This window comes from Bombus pyrosoma, linkage group LG6 (genome assembly GCF_014825855.1).
Source record: "Bombus pyrosoma isolate SC7728 linkage group LG6, ASM1482585v1, whole genome shotgun sequence".
Classification (NCBI taxonomy): domain Eukaryota; kingdom Metazoa; phylum Arthropoda; class Insecta; order Hymenoptera; family Apidae; genus Bombus; species Bombus pyrosoma.
Window position 1 is genome coordinate 7,440,946 of NC_057775.1, and position 19,392 is coordinate 7,460,337.

At 38.1% G+C, this 19,392-nt stretch overlaps 1 protein-coding gene across 13 annotated transcripts in view; it reads left to right on the forward strand.

Annotated features, from left to right (window-relative positions):
* The window catches only part of LOC122568763 (protein unc-13 homolog B), a 377,765-nt gene that overhangs the window by 293,463 nt on the left and 64,910 nt on the right, over positions 1 to 19,392 (forward strand). For 9 of the 13 annotated variants that reach the window (XM_043728897.1, XM_043728898.1, XM_043728901.1 and 6 more), the window contains 3 exons: positions 621 to 629; positions 3,791 to 3,868; positions 10,128 to 10,347. In XM_043728897.1, the coding sequence (XP_043584832.1) occupies positions 621 to 629; positions 3,791 to 3,868; positions 10,128 to 10,347 (307 nt within the window). The remainder of the gene's footprint in view (positions 1 to 620; positions 630 to 3,790; positions 3,869 to 10,127; positions 10,348 to 19,392) is intronic. The other 4 variants (XM_043728896.1, XM_043728893.1, XM_043728895.1 and 1 more) reach the window with 2 other exon arrangements.

The following is a 19,392-nucleotide window of genomic DNA, read 5'->3' on the forward strand; positions in this document are numbered from 1 at the left end:
CCTCGCTTGTTTTGGCGCAGTTCGACGTTCGCGTTGTTGTTGTTTAAACGCAATTCACGGTATAATTATATTAAATACATTGAAGGGAGCATTAAGGGGTTATTGGAATGGAATATGCAACTGCGCCACTTCGATCCAGCAATTTTAGGTTCTCGCGTTCAACGAGAAGGAATAATATTCTGAAGCAAAGCAATTGAACTTGGAATTCGATTACGTTTGCAATATAAAGTTCGATATCGTAGACTCTTCTGTGAAAAACGAAAGTAGGATAAAAAATAATATGAAGCTTCGATTATCCATTAGATGCTTAAGTTTGGAAGATTATTACCTGTCTTGTTGAAAGATCGAAGCGCCGTTTCATGCCTCCCGTGTCTCTAATCTCTAAATGTATCTGTTATCCGTAATGTATGAGACACTAGAAAGAAAAAAAAAAAAAAAAAACAAAAAGAAATCAAACCAAAAAAGATGCAACTGATAACACTTACTAACCGGCATATAATGCCATTTTTCTTTGTTTGTTCTCTGTGGCGCCCGTTGTTGTATCCACCTGAACACCTGAAAAAAACAAAACCACTCACTGAAAAAAACCTCTCAAAAAATCTCAAAAACTCTACCTCCAGGTCTTGAAGGTACTAATTAAATGCCTCCTTAACGAAGTTTAAATAAAAAGGCTTGTTTTCGCCGTATGTAGCGCATGCTTCAGCTTTTATGGATAAGTATTATTCTACTTCTTTCTTTCTTTCTTTCTTCTTTTTCTTTCTTTTTCATTCTTTCCATTTTCGCAGAATTTTTCTTTTCCGCTTGCTCGCACTCGCTTCGATATGCACGCACGCGCGCGTGTGCTTTCTATGTCTCACGCTTTTCGATTATCTCGCTTTGTTTACTCTTTCGGTTCCGTGATTCCACTGATTATTTCATCTTCCGTACATCGCAATCGCGCGAGCAACGTTTCCAACCCGCGATCTCCGCCCTTCTGACGCGATAACCAGCTTAATTACTTCGTAACTCGCCACTACCCAAGGATTTTCTATATACAAGCGAAGGATTTTTCTTTTTTCTCTTTTTCTTTTTAAGTAACGTTACGAGCTTGCGGGCTGGTCTCGCGTGTCACGATATAATTATCCGGGGACCGACGCGACGTTCACCCAACCATCTCGTTGCTGTACGAAAAACGAGATATGCCGGTAATTGAGGGAAGCGACCAACGTGCTTCCTGTACTTGAAAGGAAATGTTGCTCGCAACCACTTTTTAATCGTTCGCCACTTTTTTGCTAATTGTCGCCTCCGTATTCCGATCTGTTCTGCTGTCGCGTTACTTGAACCGATCTGTGACTGTGATCACACTCGGAAGACTAAATTTTTCCAATTTTCATAATGCTTCCAAGTTTTACAGCTACGATGTTTCCATGATTTCTTTTTTATTCCTTTGGTTCAGTATCGTTATTGTGTCAAGAAGAAGTAACGCGAAGACGAAATGGAAGGATTTAGTCATTCGCGATGTATTGCAGGCATTCGATCGTGATCTTATTTGGTACTTCAATCTTCTGAGTGTACCCGCATGCGTAAGAATGTTGATCACGATGATGCGCATGAACGAGTAGACGAAATATACGATAGTTAGTAGAGGTGCAGAATACGACACGTTTGTATAGCATAGTTAGACGAGTAACTCTAGATTTGACGTTCTGAAGGCCGTATCGCGATTACGTTAGCAAATAAATTAACCTACGTGTCATTCCTCCTGCTCTTCCTTTCTCTCTGATTTTCTCTTTCTTCCAAACGATGTGTCTTTTGGTTTAAAAAGCGAGAAAGGGACAGCAAAGGACAGTTTGTCGTACATCCTGTAAAATGTAAAGAAAAAAAGAAAAGAAAGGTAGGAAAAAGAAGATGGACAATTGCAAAGGATATGCCCAAATAGACGAATATGTGCAATACTACGAATATTTGCAGAAATATACTAATCGAAGTAAGGAGATCCTGTGTACGATAACAGGATTGTGGCGATCGCACATAATTTCCATCGAACGTGTATAACTCGACATGTGTGTAGTACGTACACGTACGAAGAAAGGTGAAAACGTAGACGAAGCCACGGTGCACCGTGCGTGAACGCTTGTAAATATATATATATATACACACCACGAACACGCTTTTGAGAGAGTAGAAAAGCCAATAGAGTCGACAGCGAATGTAGGTGACGCGCGAAATTAGACGCTCCGTATTAGTCGTCTATCCACGGAGACAAGACAGTAGCGCATGCAATGAGCACGGGGCCCCGTGGACAATATCTTAATTGAAATCTAGCCAACCGCAAATCCTACCACGCGCCACACCAACCAGACGTCATAAACTAATTGGATTAGATTCTCTCCGTAGAGATTCACCAGCTCTATCTCGCTCTGCCTCTCACTGTCACCCCTACACTCATTTATATCACTTTTCATTACTCTATTTTACTCACCTTTGTTTTATTCTTTTCTTACATATTATATTCCACTTTTCATTCGTCGTTTATTTTATTGCATCGCATCTCATTATGTTTCTTTTTCTTTTTACTTTTCTTCTTCTCTCTGCATTGTTTGATCTTGCCCTTTCTTACTTCCTTTCTCTTCCTCCATCTTTGTTTCATTAATTTTACATACTCTTCTTTTTCCCGGTTTTCGTATTTCATTTCTAGCACCGATTTCATTCAGCTACTTTTTCTCTGTGTCTTTTACGAACGATAATACGTGTCTCTTTTTTCTCTTTTCGTATTTCTTTCTTTTTTTTTTTTCTTTTTAATAACGATTACCAATTCGTTTTCAAACAGAGAGCTTCTCGATCCTGTTTCAAATATTTGTGCCGATGTATCAAGTTTGTTTTGCAAATACAGCGATCGTTAAATATTAGCTCTTTCAATTGCATAAATATTTATTATTTTTAATTAGAGCGTATCGAACGTTTTTATGAATCAATTTTAGAATCAGCTGGTTTGTTCCGGGATAGCGAATCTTTTCATATCGTTCTTCTTCATATTTGATCTTGTTATACTTGAAATGTCTTTGTCTTGCTTTATTAATTTTCCAAACGGACCTTACCTTTGAGCAATAATGTTTATTGTTGATGTAATGTAATATTGTTAGATAAAGGATCAAGAAGTTTGTTCTCTGGCCACGATAAAATGCTCGGAGCACGGCTTCGAAATAAGCCAATGTAAATAAAACACATCTTATCGTGACTGTAAATAACATTTGTAAATAAGAACGCAAATGTCACAAATATATTTGGCATGATACATCCTTCATAAATCTTTTTCTTTACTCGAAATCGCAGTTTCTTATACGCGACACTTCTCAACGCGTGAAATTTATGTTCCACGTTTTTGAATATCAACCGAATGATCTATGTTAAAATGTAATTTTCAGCGTCACGTTTCCATCATTTATTTCGTCAATTTGTCATTGTCTTCTCTTTTTTCAATAACTTCGTAATTGTTTTCGAATAAAATTCATTCGTAATAAAACTGATATATATATATATATATTTTTTTTTGTAATACTATCGTTGTAAAATTTTTCTGTCTTTCCGATGATTCGTACATTTTGTGAGTCTTCGATTTATTCAGTTTTTCACCGATTTCTCTTCTCGTTCGTTCTCATAGTTCTTTTCGTTATCTTCTTTCCACTTCGTCATATTTCACCATTCAATTACCCTCTTCCTGTTCTTTATCTCTGTCTACACAATAGAAAAGAAAAAGACCGGAAGATATTGTTCTCAAATCAGATGAGCATTAATTTCTATCTTTTCTCAGACAATGGCGGCGACCAAGAGGAACGCGGCTGGTCTGACGTCGGCGGTGCCCAGAGCCACGTTAAACGACGAGGAGCTGGTAAGAATTCGTCCTTTAACCATTCTCCTTTCAGGCATCATCGTCATCTTTCGCGTTGCCTATTTAACGATTCGTCAACAATCTGCAATCGCTATACAGCGACGAATAATTTCTCAACGAATCATTGCTCGCGTGAAAAACAATCGCGCGCCCTCTTCAACCAGTTTATCGACAAAATTAAAGACAACGACAGCCTTATTTGATATTTAAATTAAACAATTAAAATGAAACTTCCAATGAATTTAATGTTGAAAATTTTAAGATCGAACGTAGGAATATCAATATAACAGCACCATAATCGAACATTTTTCATCGCGATACACGTAAAGAAAAGTTATTATCGGGATGAAACGTCGATTAGTATCGCGATCGAGAAAATCCAGAGAATCGACGTTTCGCGTTCCTGGGATGTTTAGATCTGTGTTGGAACGAGGGTGAAGAACGTTTTCCGCGCGAAACGTCAAGAGATGAGGAAGTGAAGTGAAATTAAAGAGACGTTTCCTCCGGTCGAGAATTTTAATATCCGCGAACGAAGCTCGTTAGAGGAATCTTGATAGTCAATTTTCGCATGGATGTTCGTGAGATAGCTGTGCGGAACGCGATGAAACACGACCGTGTCGATTTCACCAAGCGTCGTAAAACATCGAGGTTCCATCAGCATTGATTGGAAGATCGCGTGAGAAAGATAGACAACCGCGATGTTTTATCGAAGGTCGCGACGACCAGATACCGCGAAGATACCGAATAAGTGCAGAGTACGGTCTGTTTAAACGTGCAGATTGTTTCTTAAAGTCTGAAGAGATTGTAGAGGTTGTTGGAAAAGTTTGCGACGGTGGCACAGTATGTTTTCTTGCAGATAAATAAATTAATGAATAATGGGTTCTCAGGTAACATGAAATTGAGCTTACGTTAGAATTAAAAAGCTTGGAAGATCTTTGGGAAGTTACATATTCCGAAAGATTAGGAAGAGATAGTTAATGATATGGAGAACAAAGACGGATTAAAAGGTAAAATTATCGATGAAATTTTGTTTGCGTTTGTCTTTATTTAGTTCGATATTCGAAATTAAGAAATTCCAAAATTCTCAAGATCTATAAGCCAGATCAAGCATTTTATAAAATTTGCAACGAAGTACGAAATTTCCGAAACACGCGAGTCTTGCAAATTATTTTGAAATTCCTATGGCTGACAGCCCAGTAGACAAGTTTCTTCATTTGGAAAGGAAATTTTCAAGGTGATCGTAATTCGTGCGACTTGAAAGCAAATTATATTTACCGTACACGTATACGAGATTCTTGCCCGCCATCTCAAACTTGGCTAATATTGGATTTATGTTCACCAGAAGACAAGTATTTTTTCTACAACCTCAACTAAACAACAGTGATAAGATATTTTCCACGCATTAAGAATCAATCTGTCCAAATTTTGTTATTTTTCAGGCTACTGAAGATACGAAAAATTGATTACTTAAGACAATGAAACTTTCAAGAGGCATTTCTTGTCGTCGCCGCGTTATTTTATCGATCATTTTGATATAGATAACGAGTAAAGTTAACATAGTAAAAGAGTCAACATTTTTACAGAGGATTCATTAGAGACGCGTGTTATTCGGTCGATTAAATTTATCGATACAAGTATCAAAGTCCTTGGAAGCGATGACTTAAGCAAAAATTCACTTTTACTGTCGGTTTTACAATCTACTGTAAGAAGGGAACACCTTCGTATTTTCATCAGTCTAAAAAATAATCAAACGTCTGATCGTTTAAACGAGCTACGTCACAGCAAGAAACTAATTTCAAGCAGAATGACATTTCAATCTCGACGAGCGATTGTAGGAAGAAAAAAGTAGGAAAAAGATAAAGGAAAAAAAAAGTAGCAGTTCGCGAGACGTTTTATCGGGCGACGGTATTTTAAAAGAAAGGTCCGCGTTGAGGGAAGCGCCGACGTCGACGCGATCAAGTTGGCATTAACCAAGGATCCAGCTCGCTCAAAGTCGTGCCATATTGACGTGGCGTCAAGGCGCGGCAATTTCATTCCGCGCGACGATTGGAAACATCCAGCGTTTCCACAGGAATGATAAAACACGAAAAATTCGCTATTACGTTTAGTTAGAACGATATATTAGATGGTAAGATACGCGTCATTGTAAAATTTAAGATAATCAAGATAAATACATACATCCACGAGCGTTATCCAGCGATGGCTCGCCCGTGCATCTGAACTATAACCTCTGATAATTTGTTTTCTTTTCACATGAACTGTGCTGCATTTTATCCTCATTTCCGCGCTATTTTCTTTCACGTAAGTGTGGCCCAACCTGTCTGTCTCTTTTTCTTTCTTTCTTTCTTTCTCTTTCTTCTATCACTGTCTCTTCCTTTGCCTTGCTTCTTTTTCTTCTTCTTCATCTACTCTATCTCTATCTCTCTCTTTGGAAAAACATGTTCTGTGATACTGAGGAAAGCAACGTTCGTAGCAAATCTAGACGAGTCGTGCTCTCTCTCTCTCTCTCTCACTCACTTTCTTTCTTTCTTTCTTTCTTCCTTTCTTTCTTTCTTTCTTTCTTTCTTTCTTTCTTTCTTTCTTCCTTTCTTTCTCTTTCTCTCTTTAGCGGCTAGGGTGAACGTTCCAAATACGCATATCTGCATAATAATTTGTATTTGTACACACTCGTCGCGAGCATTGCCAAACGTGAGCGCCAGTAGCGATCGAAACGTGCGGTACAATCGCGATGTATGTATGTATATGGGTCACGTGTAGGTTACTCGCGGATATGAGATGCTACAATGGTCATGTAAACCGAGTATAATTAGGATAGAGCTAGGATACTCCGATCCCTGCTCATGGGTGTCGGATGTTCCCCGTGTTCGTCACGTTGCCAAACAGAATCGACCAGTCTACGTTTAGTGGGAAAACGTAAGACACAACGGCGTGGAAATCTCACGGCTGTCAATTTCTCAGCAATGTCCTATTATTCATGAATCTTGGCCAGAGAAACGACCGGAAATTTCTGTGCGAATTTATATAGAATTATAAATATTTGTAGATCGATTTCCTTTCTCGAAGGAAGCTTGATTAAATATACAAAAGCCTCAAGATATTTCCTAAAGGCAGATTTTACATTAGAAATAATCGCAATGGCAAATTGTGACACTCTATGTTTCTGTAATGAAAATTTTAAATAATTCGTAAGATCAAAGCTTGACATTTTTATGGTATTTCGTTCTAAAAAACGGGACATTTATATTTAGAGTATACGATATAATATGTCGATCATAATTCCAACTTCAAGCTTTTGTGAAAGCATTCGTTCGACATAGAAGCATTACATATTACAATTATCAACATGTGCTGCTATAAATTCAACATTAAAATCTAAGCGACGTAAGTCTTTACGTGAAAATTCCGCAGGTGTTTTATCGTGTTTTGACACGAGCGCAGAAAGTTCAAAACTGTTCAACATTATCTGCTAAAAACTGAGCATAGAAAAGTGGGGAACATCCTGAACTCACGACGTTACCCTTATAGTGCTTTTTAGCGGATCGATGCTTTTACATCCCTTGCAGAGCGTTCCAATAGTACAACATCTAGAAAACGTGCTCACCCTCTCTTTGTCTTTCTCGATCTGTCGCTCTTTCTCTCGAAGTCTTCGAGGCCGTTGAAAAAAGCCGACCAAATCGGTGCGAAGAATACTTCATCGAATCGGTAGGAAAAGTATTGTTTTTCTCTGAAGAAAAATGTCCCAATAATGTTCCATTCGTCGATCATTCGACAGGAGGTTCTCTCCAAGTGTCGATACGAGAGAAAGATAAAAATCGAAGAAGAGGAGAACGGGGACGAAGGAGTCTCGCAAATCGACGACACCTCGCGCCCGTTTCCTTCCGGAGACACGAAAGAAATAGATACAGTAACCCGTGATTCCTGTAGCGTCCTCTTATAAACTCGACTGCGCCGATTTCAGCAACCAATGCGCTACCTGTGTACGTCAAATATGAAAATAGATTGAAAAGTGCAAAATCTAGACTCAGTTTTTTTGATGATGAATATATTCTCTTTGATGATGTAGCACACGTTCTTTGTAACACAATGTTTTACCAATGTTAGAGCTTCGATCCTTCATTCGATGACTCATCTTGATTTGGAATTGAAAATGGCACGAATGAAGGAAAAGATTTTTGAGGAGAAGAGAATTACGCAAGTCTCGAGTGTTAAGTATGATAGCTGTTGATGATGTTTGTATTGGTAGAAGTTCGTTGGACACAAGAGCAGAATCGGGAGATATTTAATTTTGTAGACAATTTTCTATGTACTTTTCAAGTGGAGGTGCTTCGTCTTTGTTCGTCTTGTAAATACCATATGCTGTTAATATTACTATCGATAAAATAATGTCAAAGCAACTTAAACATATAGAAAAAACTGCATGAAGACTTTGAAAACAGTGTACATAAATTTCATAACTTCAAAGCTAATAGCTACCAATGTAAATGCACTATGCCATATCAACTTTCGTAAGCGAATGTACATACGTGTTTTGCATATTCTCGCTAGATCAAGCAACCTTCGCAGTAGAATCGGTTAGATTTTTTATTTTAACGAGTAAAAAATATTTGGTTCTAAAAAATTCAATGAACGAACAAACGACTTTACAAATTTCGAAAAAATAAATCATACTTATTTCTCTTCTCTTCGTATTCCTAGCGTGTATGTGTGTACGGTATACGTACATACGTACATACGTACATGTATAACGTTGATACGTGATCTGCACAGGCAGCGTAAGCGGTTGGCAAGCGCAGACACACGCGTGCAACAGTTTAAAGAGTAACCAACCTAATCAATGGCTTGCGCCACGCAACGTTAGCCCCCTGGTTAGAGAGGAGATTCGGAAGGACTATACCGGCGATACCGTGCATAAGCAGGCATTGTATATTGAATGGAAATCCTTGCGAATCTCGTATACCTGATTAAACAGCCCAACCACCGCAACCTTCAGGGATTCCAGCCTCTGTCCTTTGTTTAATCTGTGTACACAGGATTGCGTATGTAATTAGGTCTCGCCAGGCACCAACTCCCTCTGGCACGTTATGATTGTGCGCGTAATTATGTACGAGCGCTAGCGTGTCGTTTGTATGAATGACAGCGTGACATGTACACATATAGAAAGTGAGTACCTTTGATCTTGCATGAGACTAAAGCAAGAGTTTCATGAGGTGAGTTGACGATAGGAACGATAGGAACAATAGGATGATTGAGGTAGTAGAGGAAGACAAACACGGTTTCAAATGGTTGCAGAAAGGTTCGAAGTTTGTAGAGATCGTTGGAGACTCTTCTTCAGTTTCGTGATTTCCAGAACGAAGAAGCAAGAAAGTTGGATTCTTCGATCGTTTTGTAACCGTGTCTGCGCTCTTCGTTGATTGGTCACACGCGAATGCTAACACTTTGGCTCTCTGCTCGAACGAATAGAATAGTTACGAATTCCTCAAGCTTCTCCAGAATTTGAACTGCAAACGAGCGGAGCAATCGATTGGTTTGACTTTCACGAAGGGACGAGGAACGATTAGATGAATAGCTATTAGATGAACAAATAGATGAGAATAACCTCGGTTTGCAATCTGTGAAAAGTATAATTGTTTCTGTGCGTTTGATTGGTTTGGTGTAGTGTTTCGTAAATCGTCCTGTGTATTTATAAATTACATAGTGTTTGCAGAGAAATAGAGAATATTAGAACGAAATCTTTTATGGCAGTAAATATATGTTTAGTAACATCGTCTTCTTCTCTCTATCGGAATTTAATAGCGTCACATGATCAGAGAAACCAGTAGAACTTTTCGGAAAGAGACTCAGCTTTGCTATCATTTCTCCGAGAAAGAAAATTTTCAAGGAAGGCAATTCCAACAAAAAATAATCGTAACGTCCATATAAATCTTCCATATTAAACTTCTATAACTTTCATAAAAATGATTAAAATTCTACAAACATTTTTTTCCAAATAAAAGCTAACTGTGTTTGATTCGATACCAATGTTGAAAGAAAAGAATAGTAAAAGCTTGTCCGTATCTCGTAAGAATGTTCGCCCAAACAGTTTAATAAACGTTAAACGTTCCTCGTTACCTCAGAAGGAACTATCGATTCGGTTAACGAGTAGCAGAGTCGGAGTCGTTGGAATGATCCCTGCAAATACAGACTGTCCAATACACCCCTTGCCACGAACTTTCGATACGCTGATTTCTAACTTGATTGTGCAACACTGCTGCATCCGCAGAAGATGCACGTGTACAAGAAAACGCTGCAAGCGATGATCTACCCGATCTCTTCGACGACGCCGCACAAATTCGTCACCTGGACAGCCACATCGCCGACCTATTGCTACGAATGCGAGGGTCTCCTCTGGGGTATCGCACGACAGGGGGTGCGGTGTACCGAATGCGGTGTCAAGTGCCACGAAAAGTGCAAGGACCTGCTCAACGCCGACTGCTTGCAAAGTAAGTGAACATTGTCAATTTTACCTTTAAAATCAACCTGTTATTTGATATGTAACATATGCTGGTCGGTTTACTATGTAGACAGAAGAATATAAAAATTTACAAAAGATACTATTGTGAGTTATACACATTGCTGTATAGTTGTTAAGTTATACGGTTAATTGAACTGCGTTTCACAACGGTAATCTCACAAATTGTTTGGGATTAAAATAGCAATTGCTAGGATTTCGTACACCTCATTTTGGGTTCATCGCTTATGGGCTAATTAGAAATTTGAAATTATTATAACTTGGTAACAGGCAATTATCAAAATTATGTCTATTTCTACATAGCTGAATTTTGCCGGCAATTTGATATCGTTATCTTTGTAGAGCATTATCGACGTTTTTGATACCTGCGTGTTTGGTATTATTCGCTATTAGGTCGAAGTTCGTAAACTGTGTTATGATTCCGTTATTAATTGCTAGCTAATTAGTCACGACATAACTAACTTCATCGGGAATTGAATGACGAAGTTGAGCAGTTTCAGCGGAATCGTTAGTTTTAATAATTAGTTAAAATTAATTGTTTCCAATTTGTTTAATAACAATTTTAAGGGGAATTATGGGCATCCACGTCGTATATATTTTCATTTTCCAATTATAGTATCAAATTATTAATATACGAATAGTAAATATAAAATATATGATAAAATGTAACTAACTGATATTATAATATGAAGAATTTTGGGAGCCATGCTTCGGTCTGCACAGATTATTCAATGATTCGTACGATTAAGATTTAACAAATTAATCGCTAATTCGAGGAAACGGAATTACTTTGCGACCTTTACAATATAAACTGTATTCAGAAACAAAGTTAACAAGGTATTTTATTTACATAATAAATTCCCCAATATATAATAATACCAAATAAGCGTCTACGAAGAGATCATGAAATTTTACGTAATAAATTTTGATATTAACTCGATATATTAATCTGATATGGATAAAGATATAGACTAGAATTATGTGAATCGGTAGTTTGACAAATTGTAATTAAATTAGGCTGCATTCTATTGGTCAGAATAATTAGAATAGTTGGCACTTCGCGAATCGCATTTGTAAGATGCTGGAGTAAATTGAGCTGGAATACCTCTGATCTCATGCTGAGCTTCAAACGAAACGCAGTGAAATTCAATTATCGAAAACGGGTAAGTTAGGTAGGACGTTTATTCGTAACATCGAATACCAATCCTTACGGATTAGCAGAACAATTTTTACAATAGAAAATACGCAAGTATTTTTATTAAATCCAACTAAAAATTAAAGAATAAAACTGGGCTAAGAACGAAAGGAATCAATATAACGATAACGATTTATCGTAGAACATTTTCGGAAATATTAGGTTGTCCGAAAAGTTTCTTTCGTTTCATAAGGTGATGATAGATGAACAACAATTTTATTGAATTAGGTATGATCCATTTCGTTCTATTTCTATTATTATGTTCGTGCATAATTCAATAAACTAATATAAAACAAAAAACATTGTGCGTGTATTGTTTCCTTATAAAACGAAAGAAACTTTTCGGACAACCTAATAATTCATATTTCATTGAATTTATGATTTTCAAACGTATTTGAAAGTCATAAATTTATCAATACGCGAACCAACGCCACGTTTCGTTAGCGAGGAAACTATAATGGGATTTATTTTTGATATTTAAATGTACGAAATCAAGATTTAGACACCTTGAAAATCTACTTTGTATATATTTCTTGACATAAGAAACTTTTCAAACGGGTACTCTTTTCTTGTAAAATCTTGTATCGCGTATTTTAATGTCTATGTTGTGCGTAATGTTAATAACATTAATTATGGATTTATCACCTACCTACAAAGCCTTATATCTTCGTATCTATCAAGCCTCTAACGATAAACTACTTGTTTTCAGCCATCGGGTGTTATAAAAGTTGGAAAATCAACAAAACTCTATTTACATTTTTTCCATCTTCAAACATGAAAAACACGTCATATAATAATACAAATATTCAAATATTCATAGATCTACTAATTCTGGACTATAATTGCGTTATGATAGGTCCAAAAATTTCAATAAAAGCACTCATCGAATTCTATTTATCGAATTGTCCGGATGCTGGACGATCGATAGAATGAATCTGTTCGATGCATAATACAAAACGCCATTAACTCCAATTAGACGCGAAACGATAAAATAAATCGCAATTGCGCGAATTTTCGCTTCCCTTGCGATCTCGAGGTCGCACGATCTGGCTCGCGACTACGTTGAGACGCGATGAAATTACATCGCATTTCTCTAAATTTAATTACCAGAAGCGAAGCAAAGATATAATTAACGAGCAGTTCTAGTATCTGTCGCGTAGAACGCGGCCGCAAAAAGCGGAAGGAACTTTAAAATAAATCTTGCAACCACCGCGATATTTTCGGCTCGCTGTGACGAAACGATATATAAAATCGCGGATAATAGCGAACGTTATATTATTTATATTATACGTGTTATATATATCTGTAATTTCTAAATAAGGCAGAATGCAATATTAACAACATTCTTAAGGAGATAAATTTATAAGTACGCGATGAACGTTTACGTATGTATTTATAGAAAATGTAATATTCCAAAATGTGTACATTTAAATTGCTCGCGTGCTTCCCGACATGCAATAATACACAAAATACCCAGAGTAAAGCACTCGTTGCAATATATTTAAAAAATATCTGAACCAACTTCCTATTTAGATTTCTCCGTTGAAAATATGAATTCTCCAAAACGTTCGCGGTCTATTTATTATAATAAAACGTTGCAGATAATAAACAGAATACAAATGAAGCGTATATAATAAGTGAATCAGCATTTTCACTGACCCTGGCTGTTAACACAATTGGAAATCGCGAAATTTCTCATTTGCGAATTTATAAGGAAAACTGTGCGTCGAGTAATCTGCATATCTCTGTGTATTCACGGTGTTAACGCGATACTGTATGAATACGTATCGGCAAAGTTGCGAAATAAATATTTCACTCGACTCGATATCTAGTACTTTACGATTGACCTACCTAGCGAAGTAGAATTAATCGGCTATCTGGCAAGAGCAGTTCAATCGTAAAAAATAGTTCCCAAAGCGGAACATTTCAAAGCGTTTCAAATTAATCGCGCGAAGTATGAGAGAGTCATCGAGAGTTGAAAATAACTGGACGTTTGTTACGCGACGCTTATTCATTCGATCGTCGATGGTTGAGAATTAAATCGACCAACGCTTTGGCGCGTGTTGATGAAAACGCTAATAACTCACGCCAGGCGAAAAGTTTGGCCGTTTTTCACATTGGTAGATTATACGACGAACGCGCTGCGGGGATTTATCGACACACGCACAATCGGATCTCGAGTACACGAAGAGTTTTTATTTCAGTTAAATCCGTTCGTCGGACGTTGAATTAATAATGCGTTCGAATGCAGTCGAGTAGCGACTAGATCAATGAATATCAATTACGAGCGTGGAACGCGTAATCAATTGTTTACTCGGAATCCTGAAACACACACGCAGCTTCGTAAAGCAGATGAGACAGATGGATGTAATGAGAATATAATCGTGCAGCTTCTTCTTCGAAAATAAATCCTCTTTGTTTGTTCATTTATTCCGCTACGATATAGTTAGTATACATACATTAATAACGTACAGTAGCAGCGAGATATTCCAGAAAAAATATGCTGCTTTTTATGGAATACTTCTTTGTCATCGTGATTATTTACATTTCATTATTTGTTTTGACCTGCAGCAACATTTAATTCAGACCTTTTTCCGGATAATTTGTACATATTAAAAGCGTCAGCAGTTACTGTTGGGACTCTGAATGCAAACGAAACGAGGATACATCCTGCAAATGTTTATGTAAATTCATATTTCTACTCATACAGCTGATGAAACAAAACTGGAGTGGAAATATGTTTTATTTTCTAAATGTAACGATATTTTGAATTCACGGACATCCTCGTACATTTTTCCATATTTACACTCGTCAATCTTACAATCTATTTAATAATTAGTAATTAGCTAGGGTCGGAGATTTTTCTAACTACGGAAAATTCCCCGAACAAGATACGCATTATAGCAAGCGTTTATTAGATCAACCAAATAGTGTGGTTACTAGATTTTTGTCTTCTATGACTAGAAATATCAATATATATGTCGGAGATGAAAGGACACCGGGGCCTTCCCTTTGGAATTCTTGGGAAAATCCCCAATACTTCAGTCTTTATGATTTAATCCGATTATAATTGTCCGAGATTTGTGATAATGAGCTTGGGCTCGAAGTGACAACTAGTCGCTAAGCGTAGCCGCGTTCACGGGATGAACGTTTTTACCTAATAGAGGTATAGAGTAATTGTATAGCTCTGCTTAAAAAGGAATAGTTGTAGCGGCACTCGACAGTAAACATTCCAACGGTTTCCGTCTCGTGGCTCGCCACACACAGACCCTATTCTTCGGACAAGATGATTACCAGATGTCGATGCATCTCGAGTATCTTAATTACCACGGTTACTTGTCAAATTCTGTGATAATCATATTTGTGCTAGTAAATATCTTCTCTATTGCATAACAACAATGTCTAATCCAAATGAAGATTCGTTACACGCCCCTAACCCTAATCATAATGAGAACCCGACATATATATGTAATATCGTCTATGGAATATATTGTTATTATATCCTGATATTTGTGATTTATTTAGAATGAATGGATTGTACAGATATAGACAAAAAAACGATGGTAGTTTAATATGAACTAATCGCAATAACGCGCTACAATTTAGTGGTTCGCTCGCAACTCTCGCTACAACGCATTCAACGTTCTCTCTCGACAATGATTTCCCGATTGGCACCCTTCGACTTCTCAACTAAAACTGACTGCTCTCGCAGTCTTGTGTCTTTCCGTAGACCCACCACGCACGTATTCCGCGACCGCTCGTGGCCAAGGCCACGTAGGCCCTTTTTACAAAACTATACTATTGAAGAACGTCTCGGCTCTCGCGACATTGTATGTGGTTCACCCGCTAACTCCTAAGCCCTTTGACCGCGGTACTACATATATACCGATATATTAATCGATTCGTTATCATGTAATGAAACTTCATTTTGGCGAAACACCACAAAAATGATATTATTGCAGACGATCGGAAATCTCGTAAATTTAGAGAAATATTTAGAAATGGACATGATATATATCTAATTGATAAATATATTAACTATTATTTGTAGAGATTGCGGTTGATTTGACAGATAGGTGCAACAAACTCTTATACTATATTTTTAAAGTTTCATCGCATTTTATACCAACGACCAGTCGAACATTATTCGTATTCGGTAAACAACGATAATATTACTTTTGCGGCGTATTAATTTTCCTCGGTTCGTGGCTACTTGTGATCGGATCGTAACAGGTGCATCGATATTTCTCTCTTTGCTCGTTGGAAATCGTGCTACCGTAAATGACCTGGTTCGCCACATACAGCACGTTTTCAAGCACCAAAGACAACGATTTTAACCAACAGTATGGTATGGCTGGGCTCTGGGCTACTTGCCCAGCTTCAATTGAAACGTACCGAACAGAGAAACGCGTTGCACGGATACACGAGAAAATAGCGGTTGGAAGTCGTGCAATCGGACACGGTGGGCGAAATATATTGCGATCGCCATGAACTTCGATCGGAAGGTAACGCGGTGCATGTTGCGGCTACTGAAAAGATTGGATTCCATTTCCCCAGGAAACGATAGATTTTGGGATTGAAGCTCGTTTCTTTAACGAGTATCGGAATTTTGATTAGAATGTCAAACGTCGCTTCGAATCGGAATTATCTTCGTTCCGTTAGAGACCAGAGAAGAATTGCTAATGAAGTTGGAGAAATCTTTGGCTGTTTGATATAGGTGTAGAATGATTTGTCGTAATTGATAAAGTTTAAACAAGTGGAACATAGACGTTTATATTATGTTATTATAGAATTGTTAAATTATTATTAGAATATTAACCTTAGAATAGGATTACATATTATTCCATATTACTTGCTCGATATTTCTAAATATTCGTTTCGCTTGATTTTATTTAGTTGATTTATAGTCAGTAGTTTAATATATTACTTTATTGGCGATAAAATCATCAAATGTAGGTATCACTTGCAATAAATGAACGTTTTGTCACCTGCAAATTTAACGAACGCTTGTATTTTAAGGTCAACTCCGCTGTATCTTTTCGTTCATTTTCTATTTTTAAAAAGTTTGAGAAAAATATTTACCGTCAAAAAATTACCGATTTACCGTTTCGATGTTATACATCCAAGATTTTCCAAGGATATCATAGAGTCTGTTTGTTTGTTGAAATGAAAGTGAAGCTAAGACACGCAGATCTTAGAATAGCAGTAGGATTATAAAAGATAAACTAGCCGATGTATATTTATGGAGATTAATTTTCACCAGAGATTTAGGCGAATTTGAACTGCATGAATTTCGAAAAATTATTTATCAAACACTTATATTTAAGTATCAAATAATTAATTATGGTGACAAAGTTCAAATTGACCATGGTCTAAGCTATTAACCGGGTGACGAGGTCGTGCATGAAAATTAAAAATTTTAATTAAAATTTTATCTAATATATTCATAGCATTCGCCTGTTACAAGACTTGCTATAGATATCCACCGTGTTTGCAGATGGAAAATACAGCTGCGAAAATTGATAATGATTTCGCAGCTGCAATTCTACGTACTCTTTTGTCGTGTTCGCATTTGAACTACTAATTGCTTAAACATAGAGAAATATGTACTGATATTCGAGATAAATTAAATTATTGATTTAAACTGTCGCAAAATTATTTGAAGATCACATCCGTAATTATTGAGTTATATTCCATAGCAAAAATAGAGTCGCGTTCAAACGTTCAGAAACGGAATGAAACATTACAAATTCAGTTCAAAAAAAGTTAAAGAAACCGTAGTGCATCAATAACAAGTAAAAGACTCACATACTATTAGGTTGTCCGAAAAGTGTCTTTCTTTTACAGATCAGTCTTTCACAACGATGCATCTTTATACAAACATTAAACCTAATCTGTAGAACGCTGTGATCTTTATTTTGATAGAACAAAATGGATCAAAATGGTAATTCGATAAAATAATATAAAACGGAAAATGTAGTGCATCCATTATTTCCTTATAAAGCGAAAGAAACTTTTCGGACGACCTAATATATCTGTACTTTCGCACGTTCGCGGGGAGACGCGATCTCGAAGAAGAAGATCCGTAGAGTTGAGGGCTCGTCGTCTACCTCGTGATGCGGATGGTCGTCGTCCTTGTTGTAGCCACGAAATTTCATACTGGAGTTCACGATCCAGAACGTGTCGTGAAACGTATCGATTATGGAAAGGTTGGTGACTACCTCGGTCCAGGAAGTATCGTTGAACACTTCGTCCCAGGAGGTGTTGTTGAACGTCTCGCTGATTTCGCAAGGGCAAGTGAAATCCGCATGTAGCTGCGTAATGAAGACGTAAAGGAGGTCTGTGGTTGATTGGGGGACAAGACTCCCCCCACTGACCCATCCATATCGCTCCTTCTTGACGATGCCTTGTGGTTGTATCAGCGTGGCCCCTATATCCGCTAAAGACAAAATCGGAAACGTTTTGCCTTCCGTCTGGTTATGTTTGGATCTGTAGTGGGAAGATCCTGTTTGCATCTCGGTCCGAGATGCTCTTCTTCGCGTGAGTTGTTGCCGCCCGCAGGTGCCGTAGCTGCCAGGGAAATTGATGGAAAGGCCTAAGGGCTGCTGCGTTGAGGGCATGTTGTCCACCTCGTAATCTGGATCATCGTCGTTCTTGTCGTTTCCAAGACGTTTCCAGTTGAAATTCACGATACACGAATTGTCGTAGATCGCCTCGGTCCTGGAAGTGTCGTGGGGCATCTCGTCCCAGGAAGTATCAGGTAACGCCTCGATCCAGGAGGTGTCGTTGAAGAGAACTCCGATGATGCTTGATATTGATTCGTCGAGCACGACGCGGAGTTTTAGAGTTTCACTCGATGCCTTTATTACGCCATGGTGAGGTAAATGATATCCGCTATCGTCGGCGTTGTCGGTGCTGATTCTTGACATATGTCCCCGATCCACGTAATCTTGTAGAATCGATCGATACTCGGCTTCAAAACCGAACCGTTGAAGAGCCGTTGTGGATGCGTGGAACGTATTCGTTGCGGTTTGGGAAGTTGGACTCCCCCCGATTACCCAGCCAAATCGTGTCTTCTGTAAGCGCAGTTCTGCCTCGTCCGGTCGCGTCAGGTTGATTTGTCCGACGCACATCGAAGCGAGTGTTGCACCCGAGCTTAATAAGACATCGATCGGGGAAGGCACATGAAATCGTGGATCGGCCAGCTTGATATTTTTGGGTATATCAAGTGCCGCGCGATCGATGTGTTGGCTTGGGATCAAGGTCGTTATGGCTGGAATGACGAGGAACGTTAACGTTTGTTCATATTTGCCGTCGGTAGAGGTAATCGTAGCCGTTATGAATCGCCGTGCCGTCGTCGTTAAGGTGTCGAGAACTCCAATTGAGACCGAACACTTCCTTTGCCTTATTCCGAGGGACTTCGCAAGTTTTTCAGTAATGAAGTTCATGCTGGATCCGGTGTCGAGAAGCGCACGACACCGGCTCGGCTGCTGGTTGTCGTTTAGCATGTGAACTTGCGCTGTGATTACCAAATCATTGCACAATACCTCGGAAACTGCTGGTCTGGTATCTTCAGTCCATGCTGGAGTTCTGGATTCCTAATGTCACTCGTGTGTTTGTGTCTGTTTCGACCACTCGCGGGGAGACGCGATCGTAAGAAAACACGTCAACGGGAGTCGTAAATTCCCGTTACGATTAAATAATCGACGCCACGAAATGATCGATCCCCTGATTTCTGTTACGATAATAGGGGTGGTTCAACTGAAATTACACTGAATTAACAGGTATAGAATAATGTTTATTACAACAACTTTATATAAG